The sequence below is a fragment of the Neocloeon triangulifer genome, unplaced genomic scaffold, assembly GCF_031216515.1.
Source record: "Neocloeon triangulifer isolate White Clay Creek 2 clone unplaced genomic scaffold, ASM3121651v1 ptg000011l, whole genome shotgun sequence".
Taxonomy (NCBI): domain Eukaryota; kingdom Metazoa; phylum Arthropoda; class Insecta; order Ephemeroptera; family Baetidae; genus Neocloeon; species Neocloeon triangulifer.
The window spans coordinates 3528714-3552550 of record NW_026775553.1 but is presented as its reverse complement, the minus strand read 5'-3'; the positions used below and the strand labels follow the sequence as shown (position 1 = coordinate 3552550).

Below are 23837 nucleotides of genomic sequence, written 5' to 3'. Positions count from 1 at the left end.
GTTTTTAATTAATAAAGTTTTCTGCCCGAGTGATTGGCTGGTCCGACCGCAAAAATAATTGGCGCTTCGATCGATTTAAGTGCAGTGTAAAATACAGTAATTTTGGCTTAGCATGCCCTAAGACAGCTGAAGACAGCAATTGCTCAGCACTATCGTAAGTGAGCGTTTTATGTAGAGCCAGCACCAAAGATCTTTTAGCCATGGCACCATGCACCATGGGCGGCCTTGATGGGCGGTGTTGCTCGCTCCAGCCGCTAGGGGGCGTGGCTTTCTTGTAGCCAAACATAGCCAAAGCAGAAAAGCGCTGCAAAAATAAAAAGGCAAGTTTATAACCAGATTTACAACTTAATAGGATTTTTATTTTTAACATGATCTACGAAATCGACTGCAAAACATGATTTTTTTTTCAATTTTAATAATTAATATTATGTAGTTCATGTTTATACAGTAAAATCCTCTGTTTCATATTGTGTTACATATAGGCGCATTTTTTTTCTTTTTTGAATGAGAATAATCAACACAAATAAAACTTTATTTTGTGTCACTATGTGTTAAAATACGATCGTGAAGTTGGCCACTTTTTTCAGCCACTCGCCAGAACTTGGCCACTTTTCCGAGCCACTCATATTTCTTCGAAAGAACAATGTTGCCAACATAACACCGGCATAAACGTAGAGTCAAAACAAAAAACACGGGCTTTTAAGATTTGAAAACGATTTCATCCGTCAGAAAGGTAATAAAATAATCAAATAATATACATTGAACATTGAACGCATTGAAGTTTGGTTTTACTAATCTATAAAGTGAAACTCCTCAATGTTATACGACATAAATATTTTATTAAACCCTTGTTGATCGACTACGCAATGCTTTTAATTTTTTTAAAATTAATTTGTATGGTTGAATTTTGCTCACTTTTTGCAAAAAGGTGTCCCAAGTACTTGTTTACAAAGGGACAATAGAATCATTGATGATCGCAGATCAGGAGCCGCCCCCGGGGGCAGCCACTTTTTTAAAACGACGATTTTGTCTCAAAAAAATAGTTTTTTTTTAATTTAAATTATTTTCTATGGTTGAAAATTGCTGATTTTTTGCACAAAGGTGGCCCAAGTACTTTTCTACAAAGTGGCAATAGAATCATTGATGATCGCAGATCAGGAGCCGCCCCCGGGGGCAGCCACTTTTTTAAAACGACGATTTTCACTCAAAAAAATAGTTTTTTTTTAATTTAAATTATTTTCTATGGTTGAATTTTTCTAAATTTTTGCACAAAGGTGGCCCAAGTACTTTTCTACAAAGTGACAATAGCCTCATTGATGATCGCAGATCAGGAGCCGCCCCCGGGGGCAGCCACTTTTTTAAAATGACGATTTTCACTCAAAAAAATAGTTTTTTTTAATTTAAATTATTTTCTATGGTTGAATTTTTCTAAATTTTTGCACAAAGGTGGCCCAAGTACTTGTCTACAAAGTGGCAATAGCCTCATTGATGATCGCAGCACAGGAGCCGCCCCCGGGGGCAGCCACTTTTTTAAAACGACGATTTTCACTCAAAAATATAGTTTTTTTTTTAATTTAAATTATTTTCTATGGTTGAATTTTTCTAAATTTTTGCACAAAGGTGGCCCAAGTACTTTTCTACAAAGTGACAATAGCCTCATTGATGATCGCAGCACAGGAGCCGCCCCCGGGGGCAGCCACTTTTTTAAAACGACGATTTTCACTCAAAAAAATAGTTTTTTTTAATTTAAATTTTTTTCTATGGTTGAATTTTTCTAAATTTTTGTACAAAGGTGGCCCAAGTACTTTTCTACAAAGTGACAATAGCCTCATTGATGATCGCAGCACAGGAGCCGCCCCCGGGAGCAGCCACTTTTTTAATACGACGATTTTCACTCAAAAAAATAGTTTTTTTTAATTTAAATTATTTTCGATGGTTGAATTTTTGTAAATTTTTGAACAAAGGTGGCCCAAGTACTTGTCTACAAAGTGACAATAGCCTCATTGATGATCGCAGCACAGGAGCCGCCCCCGGGCCCCCCGGGGGCAGCCACTTTTTGAAAACGACTATTTTCACTTAAAGAAATAGTTTTTTTAGATTTAAATTAATTTCTATGGTTGAATATTGCTGATTTTTTGCTCAAAGGTGGCCCAAGTACTTGTTTACAAAGTGGCAATAGCCTCATTGAAATTCGCAGCTCAGGAGCCGCCCCTGGGGGCAGCCACTTTTTTAAAACGACTATTTTCACTTAAAAATTTAGTTTTTTTTAATTTAAATTAATTTCTATGGTTGAATTTTGCTGATTCTGTGCACAAAGGTGGCCCAAGTACTTGATTACAAAGGGACAATAGCCTCATTGATGATCGCAGAACAGGAGCCGCCCCCGGGGGCAGCCACTTTTTTACAACGACGATTTTCACTCAAAAAAATAGTTTTTTTTTATTTAAATTATTTTCTATGGTTGAATTTTTCTAAATTTTTGCACAAAGGTGGCCCAAGTACTTGTTTACAAAGGGACAATAGCCTCATTGATGATCGCAGATCAGGAGCCGCCCCCGGGGGCAGTCACTTTTTTAAAACGACGATTTTCACTTAAAAATTTAGTTTTTTTTTTAATTTAAATTAATTTCTATGGTTGAATTTTTCTAAATTTTTGCACAAAGGTGGCCCAAGTACTTGTCTACAAAGTGGCTATAGCCTCATTGATGATCGCAGATCAGGAGCCGCCCCCGGGGGCAGCCACTTTTTTAAAACGACGATTTTCACTCAAAAAAATTGTTTTTTTTAATTTAAATTATTTTCGATGGTTGAATTTTTCTAAATTTATGCACAAAGGTGGCCCAAGTACTTTTCTACAAAGTGACAATAGCCTCATTGATGATCGCAGATCAGGAGCCGCCCCCGGGGGCAGCCACTTTTTTAAAATGACGATTTTCACTCAAAAAAATAGTTTTTTTTAATTTAAATTATTTTCTATGGTTGAATTTTTCTAAATTTTTGCACAAAGGTGGCCCAAGTACTTGTCTACAAAGTGGCAATAGCCTCATTGATGATCGCAGCACAGGAGCCGCCCCCGGGGGCAGCCACTTTTTTAAAACGACGATTTTGTCTCAAAAAAATAGTTTATTTTTAATTTAAATTATTTTCTATGGTTGAAAATTGCTGATTTTTTGCACAAAGGTGGCCCAAGTACTTTTCTACAAAGTGGCAATAGAATCATTGATGATCGCAGATCAGGAGCCGCCCCCGGGGGCAGCCACTTTTTTAAAACGACGATTTTCACTCAAAAAAATAGTTTTTTTTTAATTTAAATTATTTTCTACGGTTGAATTTTTCTAAATTTTTGCACAAAGGTGGCCCAAGTACTTTTCTACAAAGTGACAATAGCCTCATTGATGATCGCAGATCAGGAGCCGCCCCCGGGGGCAGCCACTTTTTTAAAATGACGATTTTCACTCAAAAAAATAGTTTTTTTTAATTTAAATTATTTTCTATGGTTGAATTTTTCTAAATTTTTGCACAAAGGTGGCCCAAGTACTTGTCTACAAAGTGGCAATAGCCTCATTGATGATCGCAGCACAGGAGCCGCCCCCGGGGGCAGCCACTTTTTTAAAACGACGATTTTCACTCAAAAATATAGTTTTTTTTTTAATTTAAATTATTTTCTATGGTTGAATTTTTCTAAATTTTTGCACAAAGGTGGCCCAAGTACTTTTCTACAAAGTGACAATAGCCTCATTGATGATCGCAGCACAGGAGCCGCCCCCGGGGGCAGCCACTTTTTTAAAACGACGATTTTCACTCAAAAAAATAGTTTTTTTTAATTTAAATTTTTTTCTATGGTTGAATTTTTCTAAATTTTTGCACAAAGGTGGCCCAAGTACTTTTCTACAAAGTGACAATAGCCTCATTGATGATCGCAGCACAGGAGCCGCCCCCGGGAGCAGCCACTTTTTTAATACGACGATTTTCACTCAAAAAAATAGTTTTTTTTAATTTAAATTATTTTCAATGGTTGAATTTTTGTAAATTTTTGAACAAAGGTGGCCCAAGTACTTGTCTACAAAGTGACAATAGCCTCATTGATGATCGCAGCACAGGAGCCGCCCCCGGGCCCCCCGGGGGCAGCCACTTTTTGAAAACGACTATTTTCACTTAAAGAAATAGTTTTTTTAGATTTAAATTAATTTCTATGGTTGAATATTGCTGATTTTTTGCTCAAAGGTGGCCCAAGTACTTGTTTACAAAGTGGCAATAGCCTCATTGAAATTCGCAGCTCAGGAGCCGCCCCTGGGGGCAGCCACTTTTTTAAAACGACTATTTTCACTTAAAAATTTAGTTTTTTTTAATTTAAATTAATTTCTATGGTTGAATTTTGCTGATTCTGTGCACAAAGGTGGCCCAAGTACTTGATTACAAAGGGACAATAGCCTCATTGATGATCGCAGAACAGGAGCCGCCCCCGGGGGCAGCCACTTTTTTACAACGACGATTTTCACTCAAAAAAATAGTTTTTTTTTATTTAAATTATTTTCTATGGTTGAATTTTTCTAAATTTTTGCACAAAGGTGGCCCAAGTACTTGTTTACAAAGGGACAATAGCCTCATTGATGATCGCAGATCAGGAGCCGCCCCCGGGGGCAGTCACTTTTTTAAAACGACGATTTTCACTTAAAAATTTAGTTTTTTTTTTAATTTAAATTAATTTCTATGGTTGAATTTTTCTAAATTTTTGCACAAAGGTGGCCCAAGTACTTGTCTACAAAGTGGCTATAGCCTCATTGATGATCGCAGATCAGGAGCCGCCCCCGGGGGCAGCCACTTTTTTAAAACGACGATTTTCACTCAAAAAAATTGTTTTTTTTAATTTAAATTATTTTCGATGGTTGAATTTTTCTAAATTTATGCACAAAGGTGGCCCAAGTACTTTTCTACAAAGTGACAATAGCCTCATTGATGATCGCAGCCCAGAAGCCGCCCCCGAGTGCAGCCACTTTTTGAAAACGACAATTTTCACTTAAAAAAATAGTTTTTTTAAATTTAAATTAATTTCCATGGTTGAATATTGCTGATTTTTTGCACAAAGGTGGCCCGAGTACTTGTTTACAAAGTGGCAATAGCCTCATTGATGATCGCAGCACAGGAGCCGCCCCCGGGCCCCCCGGGGGCAGCCACTTTTTGAAAACGACTATTTTCACTTAAAGAAATAGTTTTTTTAGATTTAAATTAATTTCTATGGTTGAATATTGCTGATTTTTTGCTCAAAGGTGGCCCAAGTACTTGTTTACAAAGTGGCAATAGCCTCATTGAAATTCGCAGCTCAGGAGCCGCCCCTGGGGGCAGCCACTTTTTGAAAATGATGATTTTCACTTACAAAAAAATATTTTTTAGATTGAGTATTTTTTGAACACAAATAGGTGTACAACGGTTGTCTAATTTGTCTTCCTAAAGTTAGTTTTATAATTAAGCTTGTTTCGATAATTATAACAAAGTACAAAGTTAGTTAATTCTGATTTTTGCAGCCTCTCTTAGGCTTAGTTTTCGTTCATAATATTCAAGAATATGATATTGTGAGCATTTATTACCGCAGTGCTTGCATTCACAATCTATTGTCGCTTGAGAATGGAAATTGTTATCCTTACAAAATACAAAATAAATAGTGGTACCGTGACAGGCAAATCTCGTAAACACTTGGCGATCACTTGACATTGCACATTGTCAATTTTTATTCTTCAAAGTTTCTGTCTCGTAGAACTCATCATATATATCAAGTTTGTTTAAATACTTAGACACACAAAATTTCTGGAATGCTTCAGTTTCAGTTAGATAATTATTTTACCTGTATGTCCGATACAAAGAGATCAGTGTCAACTAATTCATACACAAATCTAGATCTAATATACTTGGACAGTCCTAAAACTCTTTTTAAATATCTTGTTTTGACTTTTTCAAGATTTTCAAAATCAGTCTTTGTTAGGAAAGGCCAAATTTCTTCAATGCCGTAGGACGCAATTGGGGAGATTTTTAGATCAAATAGCTTGTGTGCTGTTGCAATGGATAATTGTTTTAGTTCTCTTATATTATAAGTGGCCAGCAATGCAGCTCTTGTTCTTTTTTCAATGTGCTTTCCAAAAGAGATTTCTGATGGTTTGCACAGAGGAAGCCTGTACTTTGAAAAAAAAAGAGGTGCGCTTTTCTTCAAAATTTACCACTCAGTTTGCAACAGTTGTTGAGCATAAAAAGTTATGGTTGATGGAGAGGAAGCAAAGACATTGGAATTATAATTATTATCTTTTTTTATAGAAAAACCATTTCGTTGCTCATGCGCGCAATTTTCCCGTTTCCATTTTCGTCATGTAAAAAATTGCCCAATTGTTTTACAGGATAAAGTAAAAAAACTGAATTACCTCATAAAATGGCATGAAAGATAAATGATAGACTTTTTTTGTTATTATTTACAAATATAATATATATAAGTGAGTGCCAGCAATAAAGTCACACAATTTGCGCTGGAAATGCACTTTTCAAGTGCAAAAAAATTCCAAAACCTTTGTTTGAGATTACAAATCGAATATATAAATTTAATTTGGCCCCTGATACTCAAATTTAATTTCCTCCCGCTCAGTCTATAATATTCGTTTTGAATTAATTTGTTACATTTAAAATTAAAACGTGGGGCATTTTTGAAAATATAGTAAATAGGGGGGATGGATATGATTAGTTAAGTATTTAGTTAACTTAGGTAGATAACTAAAGAGCGCGGGCATTTATATATAACATTCATTGCCCCTACCAAAATTTTCATCTCGTGCCTGACGCGACGCGCTACTTTTGATCAACCTTACTCCGCAATTTATGTCTCAGGTTTGCTGTCGGTTGACTTTTATTTCAAGAGATAAAAGTATAATATTTTTTTTTTTTTTGGCATAACAAAGGGTTTAATGAGAATGGTAACCAGAATATTTTTTTTAATATCGTGGTTTTCTTTTTTTACTTATTTCATCGAATATGAATTTTTTAGTTAGAATTGAAATGAGCGATGAGCGTGAGCCAAATTGTGTTTTCATGTTGAATCATGTTGTATAATTTTACGCGGGATAGCGGGATAGGAAATGCAAGTGAATCTTGTTGCTCTTCTAGACTCCCCTTCCCTTCCCATTTTCGTGTACTTGTCAGCCTATCGCAATACCAATAAGAGGAGATTTTAGCCTCACCACATTCCTACTCCACTTCAACATTGGATGCCCTCCTCGAAAATTTTGGTTCGGTCTTCCTCATTCAGCATTTATTGATATTCCGTGACTCTATGACAGAGAACAATCTCAATTTCACATCTCGATGTTCCCTTATAACGAATTTTAATTAATTTCCAAAATTAATATTAAATTCTCATGTGATATTATTTCCAATAATCCCTTCCTTTTCCTTTTACACAAATAATAATTAACGCGTGTGCGGCGAGCAAGTTAAAGAAGAGAGAGAGCGAGCGAGCAGCAGGCAGCGAGTGATAAGAACAATGAAGGTCATTGACTCCCTCCTTCGCTGCAGCCGGTCAAAGTGCAACGCTTGCCACCATACAGGTAAACCGGGGAAGAGCACGGCGCTCTTATGCGAATCAAATCAGTCGCCCAGCCAAATTCAACGGGGCCGCCTCGCGCCGTGGTACCGGCGAGGCGAGAGCTCAAACTTTCACCCTTTTGGGGGTGGATTTAATTTGCATCTGGTCTTTGGACCGACAGAGTAAGTTACTCTAAAATTCTTGGTTTAATCGGGCGATTAATAATCAAGAGCAACCTTCTGATTGCTCAAATCAAATTTCTTCGGGCAGGGTTTTATTCTTAAATTAAAGACTGGTTTGATTGCGCACCCTAGGTTTGCCCTGGTGGGCGGTCACCCCTGGACGGACTTGCTTCCTGAGTCCATGGCCGCCACCAGAGCCGTGTCCCTGGCGTCGTAAGGGACAGGCGGACAGGTCCCACGTCACCTTCGACCTGACCGCGTGGCTTCACCATCCAGCCACCCAGACCGGCAGCAATCGTGCCAATTCGATCGACTCGAGCAACGACTCGCCGCGACCATCACCTCCGATCACTGCACCATCAAGACAACGAACTCGATAAGTACAATTTGCGAGTGCAACTTCAGTGATAAAATACGAAACGCGTAAAAGGCCTATTTCAAAATATTTGTATATTAATCATGTGAAACACATTTTCCTTACCTAATCCATATTACCTCATTTGAATATCACATTTTTTCTATTTTCAAAATAACCAAAACTTTCATTAAAATTTAATCAAAAAATAATAAGTTTCAATTTGAGTTTTCCTGAATTAAATTATCTGCATTTTATTTTGTGTGCTTTCAACCCTCTCACAAGTTTAAAAAAGGTCTACCTGCACCTTGAGATAAGAAGCCGAGGTTAAAATAAATAACGGATTAAAGTTAACTTTTTTAATCGTTATAAATGGCGCCCAACTAAATATAAAACTGTGAGAGAGGAAAATTTTGGTGCAAAATTTTAAGCGTGCGTCCTGTGCTCGTCGATCAATTTTTAGAATTCTTTGAATACACTCCTGGTGTGCATTTTTGCAGCGTGCTCTGCATATTTTCTCGTCTGCCAATGCGAGAACGAATTTCCACACTCTATTGAGAGTAGTGCGATCAGAGAAGCAAATTTTTTTGTTGAATTTTGTTGTTCTCTTTATTTTTTCAAGTTACGTTTGTTTTTGTGAGTTACATTTTAGTGTGTTAAAAGTAAATTCCAAATGGAGTCATTAAAGATAGAATGGGACCGTCTGTCCAAAGAGGATTGCGAGGCAGAGGCCGCCGTGAGGAATATCACGGGCGAGAACCTCTCGGCCATCAGAAAGAATTTGAAAGATGCCCTCGAGCTGGAGGCACAAAAGGAGGCCGAGCCACCTCCGCTATTGACTGATCCAGAACAAATTGACGCGGAATTAAAAGTAATTGTTGACCGCGCCGTGGAGCTCAGAGAAGCGATTAAGCTATGTTGCTCAAATAAAAACGCGACGGAGGCGCGAAAAATAAAGACGCTTATTGCTTGGTTGGGACTTCGTCTAAAGAGAGTCACGATTTACGACGAAGCCACTGCCAAACGACATGATTCTTTAGTGACATATTTTGAGCAGTGTGTTGATTGGCTAAAAAAAGGCGTTCCGGACGAACCTGAACCTAAAGTAGTGTTAGAAAAAGAAAAATTGGACCAATCATTTTCCTTGCTGGACCAATTGTCCAACGACCCTCTGTTGGAGGACAATTTGGACCAAGTTCAGCCGGCCGGAAACGCAAACACACAAAAATCGCCAAATGTTGATTTTCCATCAAATCAGTCAATGTTTCCATTTTGTTACGTGCCCATGTCATTTAACCAAACAACGCGTAATTTTACCCCAGTTGATGCGCAAAATAGTGCACAGTTCATGCCATTTTCTCAGCCTGTACGTTCAAATGTCCGAGTGATCTACACAAAAGACTGGAAATTGCAATTTACTGGAGAGCCTTCCAGTAAATTGTCACTTGCAGTATTTTTGCGTGACGTTGGACTAAAAAGACAGGAGAGCAATTTGTCAGGAACAGAGTTTTGGGCCTCAGCGCACAACTTGTTTGATGGCCAGGCAAAAACATGGTTTTTGAATAATAGACACAAGTGGAACTCCTGGGCGGAATTTGTGCCACATTTCATTTGCAATTTTAGACCTCCCAATTACGAGGAAAGGTTATGGGAGCAGCTCAGGCAAAGACGGCAGGGTCGTGATGAAAGATTAAACATTTATTGTTCGGAAATGGAAAATTCCTTTGCACTGCTCGGGAATCCTCCTTCTGAGCAGGAAAGATTGTCTTTCATTAAAGCCCGGCTTGCGCCCTTCTGGCTATTAAATTTGCCTCTGGACAGAATTTATTCCATTGATTCACTCGTCGCCGAAGGTCTTAGACTCGAGGCAGTAAAATGTTTAGTTGACGAGTATACAGATCCCACTGCTCCATCCAATCCAGTTGAAAAAGACTTGGTGTACATATCAATTAATGATGGAAAAAAGGGTGCTGGCGGCCCTTCAAAAACGTGTGTAGCAGGAATTTGTTGTGGCGCGGCGAGTACTGGGTCGTTTTGTTGTGCGGCGCGTGCTGCTGGTGTGCAGAGCGCGTCGGGCAATTCGCAGGCGACGAATACTGTGCCGCCGCAACAAAATTCAAACCGTGGAAAAGGTAATTGGAGAAATTATTCCCGTGGCGGGCGACAAGCTCACGGTGCTCACACGAATAATCAAAATACAAGCGCGCCTTCACAGACAAATAACGCATCGGCGGCGAAAATGTGCTGGAATTGTTTCCAACAAGGGCACAGTTTCAGGCAATGTTCGCAGCCTAAGAGGGGTTTGTTCTGTTGGGGTTGCGGCAAAGATGGGGTGGCGCGCGCCAATTGCAGCAAAGAATCATGCCGGCGAGCAAAAAACTCGCGCGGGGCCGCTGCGTCTGGAGCGTCGCGTGGCACGCCCAAAACAAATCAAACCGTTCCGCAAAGTGCTGGAAGCGGCACGTCAACAAATTAAGACTTGATATCGTGCGGAAAAGACTTGGCGGCATTTTACTAAAATGTAAACAGGAGCAGAATGAGGAGCGAAATGATGATTGCGAACAAATTAGCGATGACGATCGTTTGTTTTTGAAAGTTAAAATTTTGGATGTTCCAATCATTGCTTTGCTGGACTCAGGCGCATCTGTTTGTGTTTTAGGCGAAATGATCTGATTAAAGACTTAAATTTAAAAATTCAGCCTTGCAAAGTGAAAAACGTCGAGCTCGCAGATCATTCTTCCCAACCCGTTCTTGGAGAGTTAGATTTGACAATTACTATAGGAAAAGAAAATTTTGTTGTAAAAACTCTCGTAGTGCCAGCTATTAAAACAAGTCTAATTCTCGGTCTAAATTTTTGGCATGATACAAAATTCATACCTGATGTGTCAAAGGGCGAATATTATTTTGGCACGAAGACCTCTAATTCATTTTCGAAAAATCCCGTGGTGAGCGAGATTAAAGTGTTAGTGACGGACACGCAGCGAGCGTCGTTCGACCAGTTCATAAAAGGGGTGAAAAATGATTTCCCTGATGAACTTGGTAGGTGCAATTTTTTATGCCACCACATAGCGACGGGAAATGCACAGCCTGTCAAAACCAAACAGTATTACATTCCCCCAAAACAATTAGAAATTATGCATAAAGAGGTAGACAAAATGTTAGCGCTTGGCGTTATTGAACCGTGCATAAGCCCTTGGTCTTCTCCAGTATTTTTAGTGCGTGATCCTAATGGAAAGAAAGATCCGCGTTTTGTAATTGATATGAGAGAAGTAAATAAAGTGACCGAAAGTGACGCCTACGCAGTTCCGTTGATGGCAAATATTATTGACAGTTTAGGCGATGTTAAATTTATCTCCACAATAGATTTGAAAAAGAGTTATTGGCAAGTTGGTTTAGACGACGAAAGTAAGCCAAAGACTGCATTTTTTGTACCAGGAAGGGGTCAATTGCAATTTAAAGTTATTCCTTTCGGCGCGAAAAATTCAGGTCCAGGTTTTATACGAGTCATCGACCGAATTATTTTTAACTCTTGGATAAGAAAATATGTTCATGTCTACATTGATGATTGTTTCATTGGCACGCCTACACTTGAATTGCATATTAGAGTTCTCACCGAATTTTTTCGACTTTTAAAAGAGGCCAATTTAACCCCAAATTGGGAAAAATGTAAATTTTTGCGACAGTCGATTAAAATTCTCGGCTATGTTTTGGATGAGAACGGACTGCGCACAGACCCAGAAAAAGTGTCTGCCATTCTGAATTTAGCACGACCTCAGAATGAAAAGGACGTCAAAAGTTACGTCGGAGTTCTTTCATATTACCGCAGACTTTTCCCAAACTTGAGCACAATTTTGGAGCCCATAATAAAATTAACCAGAAAGAAAAACAAATTCATTTGGAGTGAGGAGCAAGAAGACGCGTGGATTAAATCTAAAAATATTCTTGCCTCTGATCTCGTTGTGCGGCTCCCAGATTTCTCAAAAACATTTATTTTGTCAACAGACGCATCTGATTATGGGATTTCAGGAGTTTTGTCCCAAATATTTGAAGATGGCGAGCGACCAATATTTTACGTCAGCCGCTTATTAACTGAGCCAGAAAAGAATTATCCAACTATGCAGAAAGAAGCTCTAGCAGTTATTTGGTCCATTGAAAAGTTGGAAGGGTATTTGTCGTATAGTAAATTTGTGCTCGTAACAGATAACAAACCCTTAAAATTTATTCAAGATCTCAAAAAACCTAAAGGTCGACTGGCCAATTGGAAGTTTAAACTGCAGCAATACGATTTTGACATCGTGCATAAACCAGGTCGATTAAATGTAGTTCCGGACGTTTTGTCTAGATCATTTGCAGAAAATGTAAAAGTGGCGCAAATTAATATAAAAGCACCAATTCGAGACACATGGTATATTAATTTGATGGCAAAAGTTAAGCAGAGTCCAGATAAATTTCCTTTATTTAAAGTGGTTCAAAATAAATTGTACAAAATTGTTAAGTCTTGGAATCCACTTGAAGACTCATGTTATATACTGGTAGTGCCAAAAGATTCACGCCAAATGATTATGCATAAAATGCACAGCACACCCGAAGCCGGACACGTTGGATTTTTTAAGACATTTAATCGCATTTCAGAGCAATATTATTGGCCGAAAATGCGGGCTGACATATCAAAGTTTGTAGGAAATTGCCGGCAATGTTTAGAGCAAAAGCCTAGTCAAGCTGCTACGGCAGGATTGATGAATTCGCGAGTCGTAGATCATCCTTGGCAAGTCGTTTGTACGGACATTGTTGGTGAGTTTCCCAGGAGTACTCAAGGTTTTAAATATGTTTTAGCTCTTGTTGATTTTTTTTCAAAGTTTGTAATGCTGTTTCCATTAAAAGACGCTGACGCAAAATCAGTTTGCAAATCAATTGAGTCAGCAATTCAGCAATACGGTGCTCCTGAACTTTTAGTTCAAGATAATGCAAAAATCTACCACAGTAATTTATTCAAAAATATGGCAAGAAAATACAATGTAGGGTTGCAATACACACCTCGTTATCATGCCCAAGCTAATCCAACAGAAAGAGTTAATAGAGTTTTTGAAACAGTAATGCGATGTTTTATTACGGACAATCAAAAAGAGTGGAGTTGTAATTTGCCTCAAATCGCTTTTGCAATGAACTCCGCAGTCCACGAGACAACACGCTATTCTCCATTTTTTCTTTTCTTGGGCAGACAACCCACATTTGATGGCTCTGATTCAATTAAAGAAAATGATTTTTCAACGCCAGATCAAGTAGAAAAATACGTTGCGCGTTTTCCAAAATTGAAAAAAATTTACGAGCTCGTAAAAATAAAAATGCTTGAGTCAGCCAAAAAGAATAAATCTTACTATGATTTGCGCAGGAGACCTAATGAGTTGAAAATAGGAGATATGGCAATGAAGCGCAATTTCGCTTTGTCAAACAAAGGCGCTGGAATCTCCGCCAAATTATTACCATTTTTTGTTGGTCCATTTCTGCTTCAAAGAGAAGTCGCAGATAATATTTTTTTGTTAGTTGATCCCTCAGATCATTCAAAGATTATTGGAGAATTTCATGTCAAAGATTTGAAAAAAGTTAAGCCGCCATAATAATTTTTCCTCCGTAAAAATTATTCTTTTGGGGCGGGGAGTATAACGAATTTTAATTAATTTCCAAAATTAATATTAAATTCTCATGTGATATTATTTCCAATAATCCCTTCCTTTTCCTTTTACACAAATAATAATTAACGCGTGTGCGGCGAGCAAGTTAAAGAAGAGAGAGAGCGAGCGAGCAGCAGGCAGCGAGTGATAAGAACAATGAAGGTCATTGACTCCCTCCTTCGCTGCAGCCGGTCAAAGTGCAACGCTTGCCACCATACAGGTAAACCGGGGAAGAGCACGGCGCTCTTATGCGAATCAAATCAGTCGCCCAGCCAAATTCAACGGGGCCGCCTCGCGCCGTGGTACCGGCGAGGCGAGAGCTCAAACTTTCACCCTTTTGGGGGTGGATTTAATTTGCATCTGGTCTTTGGACCGACAGAGTAAGTTACTCTAAAATTCTTGGTTTAATCGGGCGATTAATAATCAAGAGCAACCTTCTGATTGCTCAAATCAAATTTCTTCGGGCAGGGTTTTATTCTTAAATTAAAGACTGGTTTGATTGCGCACCCTAGGTTTGCCCTGGTGGGCGGTCACCCCTGGACGGACTTGCTTCCTGAGTCCATGGCCGCCACCAGAGCCGTGTCCCTGGCGTCGTAAGGGACAGGCGGACAGGTCCCACGTCACCTTCGACCTGACCGCGTGGCTTCACCATCCAGCCACCCAGACCGGCAGCAATCGTGCCAATTCGATCGACTCGAGCAACGACTCGCCGCGACCATCACCTCCGATCACTGCACCATCAAGACAACGAACTCGATAAGTACAATTTGCGAGTGCAACTTCAGTGATAAAATACGAAACGCGTAAAAGGCCTATTTCAAAATATTTGTATATTAATCATGTGAAACACATTTTCCTTACCTAATCCATATTACCTCATTTGAATATCACATTTTTTCTATTTTCAAAATAACCAAAACTTTCATTAAAATTTAATCAAAAAATAATAAGTTTCAATTTGAGTTTTCCTGAATTAAATTATCTGCATTTTATTTTGTGTGCTTTCAACCCTCTCACAAGTTTAAAAAAGGTCTACCTGCACCTTGAGATAAGAAGCCGAGGTTAAAATAAATAACGGATTAAAGTTAACTTTTTTAATCGTTATACCCTTTTCAGGGTATGTATATTATGAAAGCATGAAAGTTTTTTTTTTAATTTTTTATATTCCGTATGTATTTTGTGTGTCAAAATTTGACAATACTTGCGAACTTTTATAACTTATATATAAGAAATATTTTAGTTTCAATATAGAGGTTCTGAGCAAGCCGGCATTTTGCGGCCTTCACCTATGTTTTCAAATTTTCGAACCGGTCGGGCCAAGCCAACTCAATGAGGAGAAGCTGAAAACCAAATGAAGAAAAATGAAATATTGTTACAATATTTAATTTTTCTTCAGTTACTTAATATTTTTTAATGCAAGCGAAAAATAATAGCATCATTTCGCTACCATATTTACCCTTTTTTATTTATAATTTTGTTATTAAAAATTGTTGCGTCACCTTTTTGAATTTTTATTCATGCAAAAATTGCCCAGCCGATTAATTAGCCAGCCGCAAGCCGCCACAACTAAAAAAAATTAGCGCAATCTTTATAGGTATAGTACACGATTGAAATTCGGGCAAACGAAATTCGCTGAGCAAACAAGAAACTGTCGCGCAAACATTTTTGTGTTCGCTTGAAGCTTCGACGATTGAATTATAATTTTTGCGCAAACTTACGATAATATCACGTCGAATGAACCTGATAAATAAATTGATTTAAAACTATAAAATTTAATTTAAACTGTTAAAGTTAGAAATCTGTCAAAAATTATATCTAAAAATCTGCTACATATATTAAAAAAAGAAAATTAAAAAAAAAATAAGATATTTAACTATGTATTTTAGAAATTTTTATAGAGTATCGGAGAGTATCAAAAAAATTTTAATGATTTTTAAATCAAATAATTCTGTTATTTTTCCACTTGGTAAAAAATCATCTCAAATTTTACTGCGATTATCAATGAGGCTATTGCCACTTTGTAAACAAGTTCTTGGGCCACCTTTGTGCAAAAAATCAGCAATATTGAACCATAGAAATTAATTTAAATTTAAAAAAAAACTATTTTTTTAAGTGAAAGTCGCCGTTTTCAAAAAGTGGCTGCCCTCGGGGGCGGCTCCTGAGCTGCGATCATCGATGAGGCTATAGCCACTTTGTAAACAAGTACTTGGGCCACCTTTGTGCAAAAATTTAGAAAAATTCAACCATAGAAAATAATTTAAATTAAAAAAAACTAAATTTTTAAGTGAAAATAGTCGTTTTAAAAAAGTGGCTGCCCCCGGGGGCGGCTCCTGTGCTGCGATCATCAATGAGGCTATTGCCACTTTGTAGACAAGTACTTGGGCCACCTTTGTGCAAAAATTTAGAAAAATTCAACCATAGAAAAAAATTTAAATTAAAAAAAAACTATTTTTTTGAGTGAAAATCGTCGTTTTAAAAAAGTGGCTGCCCCCGGGGGCGGCTCCTGAGCTGCGATCATCAATGAGGCTATTGCCACTTTGTAAACAAGTACTTGAGCCACCTTTGTGCAAAAAATTAGAAAAATTCAACCATAGAAAATAATTAAAATAAAAAAAAATATTTTTTGGAGTGAAAATCGTCGTTTTAAAAAAGTGGCTGCCCCCGGGGGCGGCTCCTGTTCTGCGATCATCAATGAGGCTATTGTCCCTTTGCAATCAAGTATTTGGGCCACCTTTGTGCAAAAATTTAGAAAAATTCAACCATAGAAAATAATTTAAATTAAAAAAAAAAAACTATTTTTTTGAGTGAAAATCGTCTTTTTAAAAAAGTGGCTGCCCCCGGGGGCGGCTCCTGATCTGCGATCATCAATGAGGCTATTGTCCCTTTGTAAACAAGTACTTGGGCCACCTTTGTGCAAAAATTTAGAAAAATTCAACCATAGAAAATAATTTAAATAAAAAAAAACTATTTTTTTGAGTGAAAATCGTCGTTGTAAAAAAGTGGCTGCCCCCGGGGGCGGCTCCTGATCTGCGATCATCAATGAGGCTATTGTCCCTTTGTAATCAAGTACTTGGGCCACCTTTGTGCACAGAATCAGCAAAATTCAACCATAGAAAATAATTTAAATTAAAAAAAAAACTATTTTTTTGAGTGAAAATCGTCTTTTTAAAAAAGTGGCTGCCCCCGGGGGCGGCTCCTGATCTGCGATCATCAATGAGGCTATTGTCCCTTTGTAAACAAGTACTTGGGCCACCTTTGTTCAAAAATTTACAAAAATTCAACCATAGAAAATAATTTAAATAAAAAAAAACTATTTTTTTGAGTGAAAATCGTCGTTGTAAAAAAGTGGCTGCCCCCGGGGGCGGCTCCTGATCTGCGATCATCAATGAGGCTATTGTCCCTTTGTAATCAAGTACTTGGGCCACCTTTGTGCACAGAATCAGCAAAATTCAACCATAGAAATTAATTTAAATTAAAAAAAAACTAAATTTTTAAGTGAAAATCGTCGTTGTAAAAAAGTGGCTGCCCCCGGGGGCGGCTCCTGTTCTGCGATCATCAATGAGGCTATTGTCACTTTGTAGAAAAGTACTTGGGCCACCTTTGTGCAAAAAATTAGAAAAATTCAACCATAGAAAATAATTTAAATTAAAAAAAAACTTTTTTTTGAGTGAAAATCGTCGTTTTAAAAAAGTGGCTGCCCCCGGGGGCGGCTCCTGATCTGCGATCATCAATGAGGCTATTGTCCCTTTGTAAACAAGTACTTGGGCCACCTTTGTGCAAAAATTTAGAAAAATTCAACCATAGAAAATAATTTAAATAAAAAAAACTATTTTTTTGAGTGAAAATCGTCGTTGTAAAAAAGTGGCTGCCCCCGGGGGCGGCTCCTGTTCTGCGATCATCAATGAGGCTATTGTCCCTTTGTAATCAAGTACTTGGGCCACCTTTGTGCACAGAATCAGCAAAATTCAACCATAGAAATTAATTTAAATTAAAAAAAACTAAATTTTTAAGTGAAAATATTCGTTTTAAAAAAGTGGCTGCCCCCGGGGGCGGCTCCTGATCTGCGATCATCAATGAGGCTATTGTCCCTTTGTAATCAAGTACTTGGGCCACCTTTGTGCACAGAATCAGCAAAATTCAACCATAGAAAATAATTTAAATTAAAAAAAAAAACTATTTTTTTGAGTGAAAATCGTCTTTTTAAAAAAGTGGCTGCCCCCGGGGGCGGCTCCTGATCTGCGATCATCAATGAGGCTATTGTCCCTTTGTAAACAAGTACTTGGGCCACCTTTGTTCAAAAATTTACAAAAATTCAACCATAGAAAATAATTTAAATAAAAAAAAACTATTTTTTTGAGTGAAAATCGTCGTTGTAAAAAAGTGGCTGCCCCCGGGGGCGGCTCCTGATCTGCGATCATCAATGAGGCTATTGTCCCTTTGTAATCAAGTACTTGGGCAACCTTTGTGCACAGAATCAGCAAAATTCAACCATAGAAATTAATTTAAATTAAAAAAAAACTAAATTTTTAAGTGAAAATCGTCGTTGTAAAAAAGTGGCTGCCCCCGGGGGCGGCTCCTGTTCTGCGATCATCAATGAGGCTATTGTCACTTTGTAGAAAAGTACTTGGGCCACCTTTGTGCAAAAAATTAGAAAAATTCAACCATAGAAAATAATTTAAATTAAAAAAAAACTTTTTTTTGAGTGAAAATCGTCGTTTTAAAAAAGTGGCTGCCCCCGGGGGCGGCTCCTGATCTGCGATCATCAATGAGGCTATTGTCCCTTTGTAAACAAGTACTTGGGCCACCTTTGTGCAAAAATTTAGAAAAATTCAACCATAGAAAATAATTTAAATAAAAAAAACTATTTTTTTGAGTGAAAATCGTCGTTGTAAAAAAGTGGCTGCCCCCGGGGGCGGCTCCTGTTCTGCGATCATCAATGAGGCTATTGTCCCTTTGTAATCAAGTACTTGGGCCACCTTTGTGCACAGAATCAGCAAAATTCAACCATAGAAATTAATTTAAATTAAAAAAAACTAAATTTTTAAGTGAAAATATTCGTTTTAAAAAAGTGGCTGCCCCCGGGGGCGGCTCCTGAGCTGCGATCATCAATGAGGCTATTGCCACTTTGTAGACGAGTACTTGAGCCACCTTTGTGCAAAAAATTAGAAAAATTCAACCATAGAAAATAATTTAAATAAAAAAAAAATATTTTTTGGAGTGAAAATCGTCGTTTTAAAAAAGTGGCTGCCCCCGGGGGCGGCTCCTGTTCTGCGATCATCAATGAGGCTATTGTCCCTTTGCAATCAAGTACTTGGGCCACCTTTGTGCACAGAATCAGCAAAATTCAACCATAGAAATTAATTTAAATTAAAAAAAACTAAATTTTTAAGTGAAAATAGTCGTTTTAAAAAAGTGGCTGCCCCCGGGGGCGGCTCCTGATCTGCGATCATCAATGAGGCTTTTGTCACTTTGTAGAAAAGTACTTGGGCCACCTTTGTGCAAAAATTTTGAAAAATTCAACCATAGAAAATAATTTAAATTAAAAAAAACTATTTTTTTGAGTGAAAATCGTCGTTTTAAAAAAGTGGCTGCCCCCGGGGGCGGCTCCTGATCTGCGATCATCAATGAGGCTTTTGTCACTTTGTAGAAAAGTACTTGGGCCACCTTTGTGCAAAAATTTTGAAAAATTCAACCATAGAAATTAATTTAAATTAAAAAAAACTAAATTTTTAAGTGAAAATAGTCGTTTTAAAAAAGTGGCTGCCCCCGGGGGCGGCTCCTGAGCTGCGATCATCAATGAGGCTATTGTCCCTTTGCAATCAAGTACTTGGGCCACCTTTGTGCACAGAATCAGCAAAATTCAACCATAGAAATTAATTTAAATTAAAAAAAACTAAATTTTTAAGTGAAAATAGTCGTTTTAAAAAAGTGGCTGCCCCCGGGGGCGGCTCCTGATCTGCGATCATCAATGAGGCTTTTGTCACTTTGTAGAAAAGTACTTGGGCCACCTTTGTGCAAAAATTTTGAAAAATTCAACCATAGAAAATAATTTAAATTAAAAAAAACTATTTTTTTGAGTGAAAATCGTCGTTTTAAAAAAGTGGCTGCCCCCGGGGGCGGCTCCTGATCTGCGATCATCAATGAGGCTTTTGTCACTTTGTAGAAAAGTACTTGGGCCACCTTTGTGCAAAAATTTTGAAAAATTCAACCATAGAAATTAATTTAAATTAAAAAAAACTAAATTTTTAAGTGAAAATAGTCGTTTTAAAAAAGTGGCTGCCCCCGGGGGCGGCTCCTGAGCTGCGATCATCAATGAGGCTATTGTCACTTTGTAGAAAAGTACTTGGGCCACCTTTGTGCAAAAATTTAGAAAAATTCAACCATAGAAAATAATTTAAATTAAAAAAAACTAAATTTTTAAGTGAAAATAGTCGTTTTAAAAAAGTGGCTGCCCCCGGGGGCGGCTCCTGTGCTGCGATCATCAATGAGGCTATTGCCACTTTGTAGACAAGTACTTGGGCCACCTTTGTGCAAAAATTTAGAAAAATTCAACCATAGAAAATAATTTAAATTAAAAAAAACTAAATTTTTAAGTGAAAATAGTCGTTTTAAAAAAGTGGCTGCCCCCGGGGGCGGCTCCTGTGCTGCGATCATCAATGAGGCTATTGCCACTTTGTAGACAAGTACTTGGGCCACCTTTGTGCAAAAATTTAGAAAAATTCAACCATAGAAAATAATTTAAATTAAAAAAAACTATTTTTTTGAGTGAAAATCGTCGTTTTAAAAAAGTGGCTGCCCCCGGGGGCGGCTCCTGATCTGCGATCATCAATGAGGCTTTTGTCACTTTGTAGAAAAGTACTTGGGCCACCTTTGTGCAAAAATTTTGAAAAATTCAACCATAGAAATTAATTTAAATTAAAAAAAACTAAATTTTTAAGTGAAAATAGTCGTTTTAAAAAAGTGGCTGCCCCCGGGGGCGGCTCCTGAGCTGCGATCATCAAAGAGGCTATTGCCACTTTGTAGACGAGTACTTGAGCCACCTTTGTGCAAAAAATTAGAAAAATTCAACCATAGAAAATAATTTAAATAAAAAAAAAATATTTTTTGGAGTGAAAATCGTCGTTTTAAAAAAGTGGCTGCCCCCGGGGGCGGCTCCTGTTCTGCGATCATCAATGAGGCTATTGTCCCTTTGCAATCAAGTACTTGGGCCACCTTTGTGCACAGAATCAGCAAAATTCAACCATAGAAATTAATTTAAATTAAAAAAAACTAAATTTTTAAGTGAAAATAGTCGTTTTAAAAAAGTGGCTGCCCCCGGGGGCGGCTCCTGTGCTGCGATCATCAATGAGGCTATTGCCACTTTGTAGACAAGTACTTGGGCCACCTTTGTGCAAAAATTTAGAAAAATTCAACCATAGAAAATAATTTAAATTAAAAAAAACTATTTTTTTGAGTGAAAATCGTCGTTTTAAAAAAGTGGCTGCCCCCGGGGGCGGCTCCTGATCTGCGATCATCAATGAGGCTATTGTCACTTTGTAGAAAAGTACTTGGGCCACCTTTGTGCAAAAATTTAGAAAAATTCAACCATAGAAAATAATTTAAATTAAAAAAAACTATTTTTTTGAGTGAAAATCGTCGTTTTAAAAAAGTGGCTGCCCCCGGGGGCGGCTCCTGTTCTGCGATCATCAATGAGGCTATTGTCACTTTGTAGAAAAGTACTTGGGCCACCTTTGTGCAAAAAATTAGAAAAATTCAACCATAGAAAATAATTTAAATTAAAAAAAACTTTTTTTTGAGTGAAAATCGTCGTTTTAAAAAAGTGGCTGCCCCCGGGGGCGGCTCCTGATCTGCGATCATCAATGAGGCTATTGTCCCTTTGTAAACAAGTACTTGGGACACCTTTTTGCAAAAAGTGAGCAAAATTCAACCATTGAAATTAATTTAAAAAAAATTAAAAGCATAGTGTAGTCGATCAACAAGGGTTTAATAAAATATTTATGTGTATAACATTGAGGAGTTTCACATTATAGATTAGTAAAACCAAACTTCAATGCGTTCAATGTTCAATGTATATTATTTGATTATTTTATTACCTTTCTGACGGATGAAATCGTTTTCAAATCTTAAAAGCCCGTGTTTTTTGTTTTGACTCTACGTTTATGCCGGTGTTATGTTGGCAACATTGTTCTTTCGAAGGTTTACGAGTGGCTCGGAAAAGTGGCCAAGTTCAGGCGAGTGGCTGAAAAAAGTGGCCAACTTCACGGTCGTGTTAAAATTCACATTTGAATTGAATAAAATCATATTTTAAACTTTTTCTTAACCTAAATACGCCAGATCGTACACATGAATTTGGTTTGATAGTTTTCCAACTACTTTATGATTTTTTTTTTTAAGTTTCTTTGTTTCTTAAAGATACATATTAATTATTTTTGTAGGCTTTGATCAGAGAGCCAGAAACCAGACCTGCAGCTCTAGGGACTACTTGACTTGACACAAGAAGTCGCAAGGATGAACTCATTACGCTTATTCAGTGAAGCAATAATAAAAAATAACGCAAAGACTCAGGTTTTTTTATTCAATAATATCATATTGATATTAAACAAAAATTTTTTTTTTATTAATTTTCAGTCTGCCAGGCAAACAGTCCTCACCCTCAGCTTGGCATGTCGATGCTCCAACGTGACATTAAAAAGATTTGTATCCACAAGGACCATTCCCGCAAACAAAGAAGGTGAAAAGGTCACTCCACTCGGTTGGTTTTTGCTGGTAAAAATAATTTTATGCTTTATTGATAATATTAAATAATTGAAATTGCCACTGCGTATAGCTCATGCCAGTCACAGCCTTTGGACTTGGGTCATGGCAGGTGAAGAGAAGGGCGTGGAAGCTTCAGCTAATCGAAGACTTGTCTAAACGGACAATGAGCAAGCCAGTAGAATTGCCTCAAAGGTAAACTGAATCTTTTAAACAATAATGAGATAATTTGTTAAAATTAAATAATAACAGTATGGACAAAATCGAGGAATTGGAATACTGTCCTGTGACGGTAAGAGGAACTTTTGACCACTCGAAAGAAGTATTTATTGGGCCACGGTCACTCCTGACCACGGAGGAAACAAGTAGTGCCCTAATGCCTGGCAAATCAGGAGTTTTGGTTGTGACACCCTTTAAATTAGCCGACCGAGAGTAAATGATCTTATTTTTAATTGCTCTTGAAAATTAATGCTTAATTTTTTTCACAGCGAAACAATATTAGTTCAAAGAGGATGGATTCCGTCAAACTTGAAGAATTCCACCAAGCGTTTGCAAGGTCAAGTTGAGGGTGAAGTGACCCTCACCGGAGTTGTCAGATTGAATGAACAGAGGGGTGCTTTTATTCCGAAGAGCCAACCTACTGCCAAAATGTTCTACTTCAGGTGATTTTTGTTATATATTTTAAGAAGCCTTTGAAATATTATAATTGCATTAGGGATATGGAAACAATGGCTAGAGAATTAGGAACAGACCCTATTTTCCTTGATGCCCTGGCTAGCAGCACAGTGCCAGGAGGGCCGATTGGTGGCCAGACTAGGGTGTCCCTGCGAAACGAGCACTTTTCCTATATTTTGACTTGGTACTCCCTGAGTGCTTTCACAGGCTACATGTGGTACAGGAATGTGTTGAAAAAAGTACCATTATTATAAATATTAATTTTAATAAAGTTTATTGTTTGAATTAAAAAAAAAAGCAAATTTATGTAAAAGAACTATACAGCATGTTTTATTTTGCTATCTTCTACAATTAAATTTGGCAGACCTATTTATTTTATATAAATGAGTAAAACAGAAAATTTGTGATAAAGCAAATGATTCATACTGAGGTTGATGGCAGAATTCCCTATTACAAAGAAATTGTGGTTTCCACTGCACATAAAAAATTGCAATCCAGGTATCTATCAACATGGCAAGAAAGAGATTATTAAAAATGCCTCAATTTAATCAACCATGTCTTATAATGCTAATAAAAATCTATTGGTAGCACAAACTCAATTAATGCCACCTTAGAAGAATGAGTTGTACAATTTCAATTGCTGT

General features: G+C 37.5%; 2 protein-coding genes across 3 annotated transcripts; both read left to right on the top strand.

Moving 5' to 3' along the window:
- The first annotated feature begins 158 nt into the window (after positions 1 to 158).
- Positions 159 to 23589, top strand: LOC132195854 (surfeit locus protein 1). Of its 2 annotated transcripts, none has more exons than XM_059618104.1 (7): positions 159 to 320; positions 22200 to 22329; positions 22393 to 22530; positions 22592 to 22713; positions 22771 to 22950; positions 23007 to 23180; positions 23234 to 23588. In XM_059618104.1, exons 2-7 carry the CDS (start codon positions 22273 to 22275, stop codon positions 23445 to 23447), a joined length of 885 nt encoding a protein of 294 aa, XP_059474087.1. In that variant the 5' UTR covers positions 159 to 320; positions 22200 to 22272; the 3' UTR covers positions 23448 to 23588. The 2 variants fall into 2 exon arrangements, with proteins under 2 accessions (XP_059474087.1, XP_059474088.1); XM_059618105.1 differs by lacking the exon at positions 159 to 320 and adding an exon at positions 21730 to 22116 and having other exon boundaries at positions 23234 to 23589.
- LOC132195851 (uncharacterized) lies at positions 7368 to 10571 on the top strand. The gene is made up of 2 exons (XM_059618102.1): positions 7368 to 7740; positions 7873 to 10571. Exon 2 carries the CDS (start codon positions 8769 to 8771, stop codon positions 10569 to 10571), a length of 1803 nt encoding a protein of 600 aa, XP_059474085.1. The 5' UTR covers positions 7368 to 7740; positions 7873 to 8768.
- Positions 23590 to 23837: the final 248 nt, after the last annotated feature.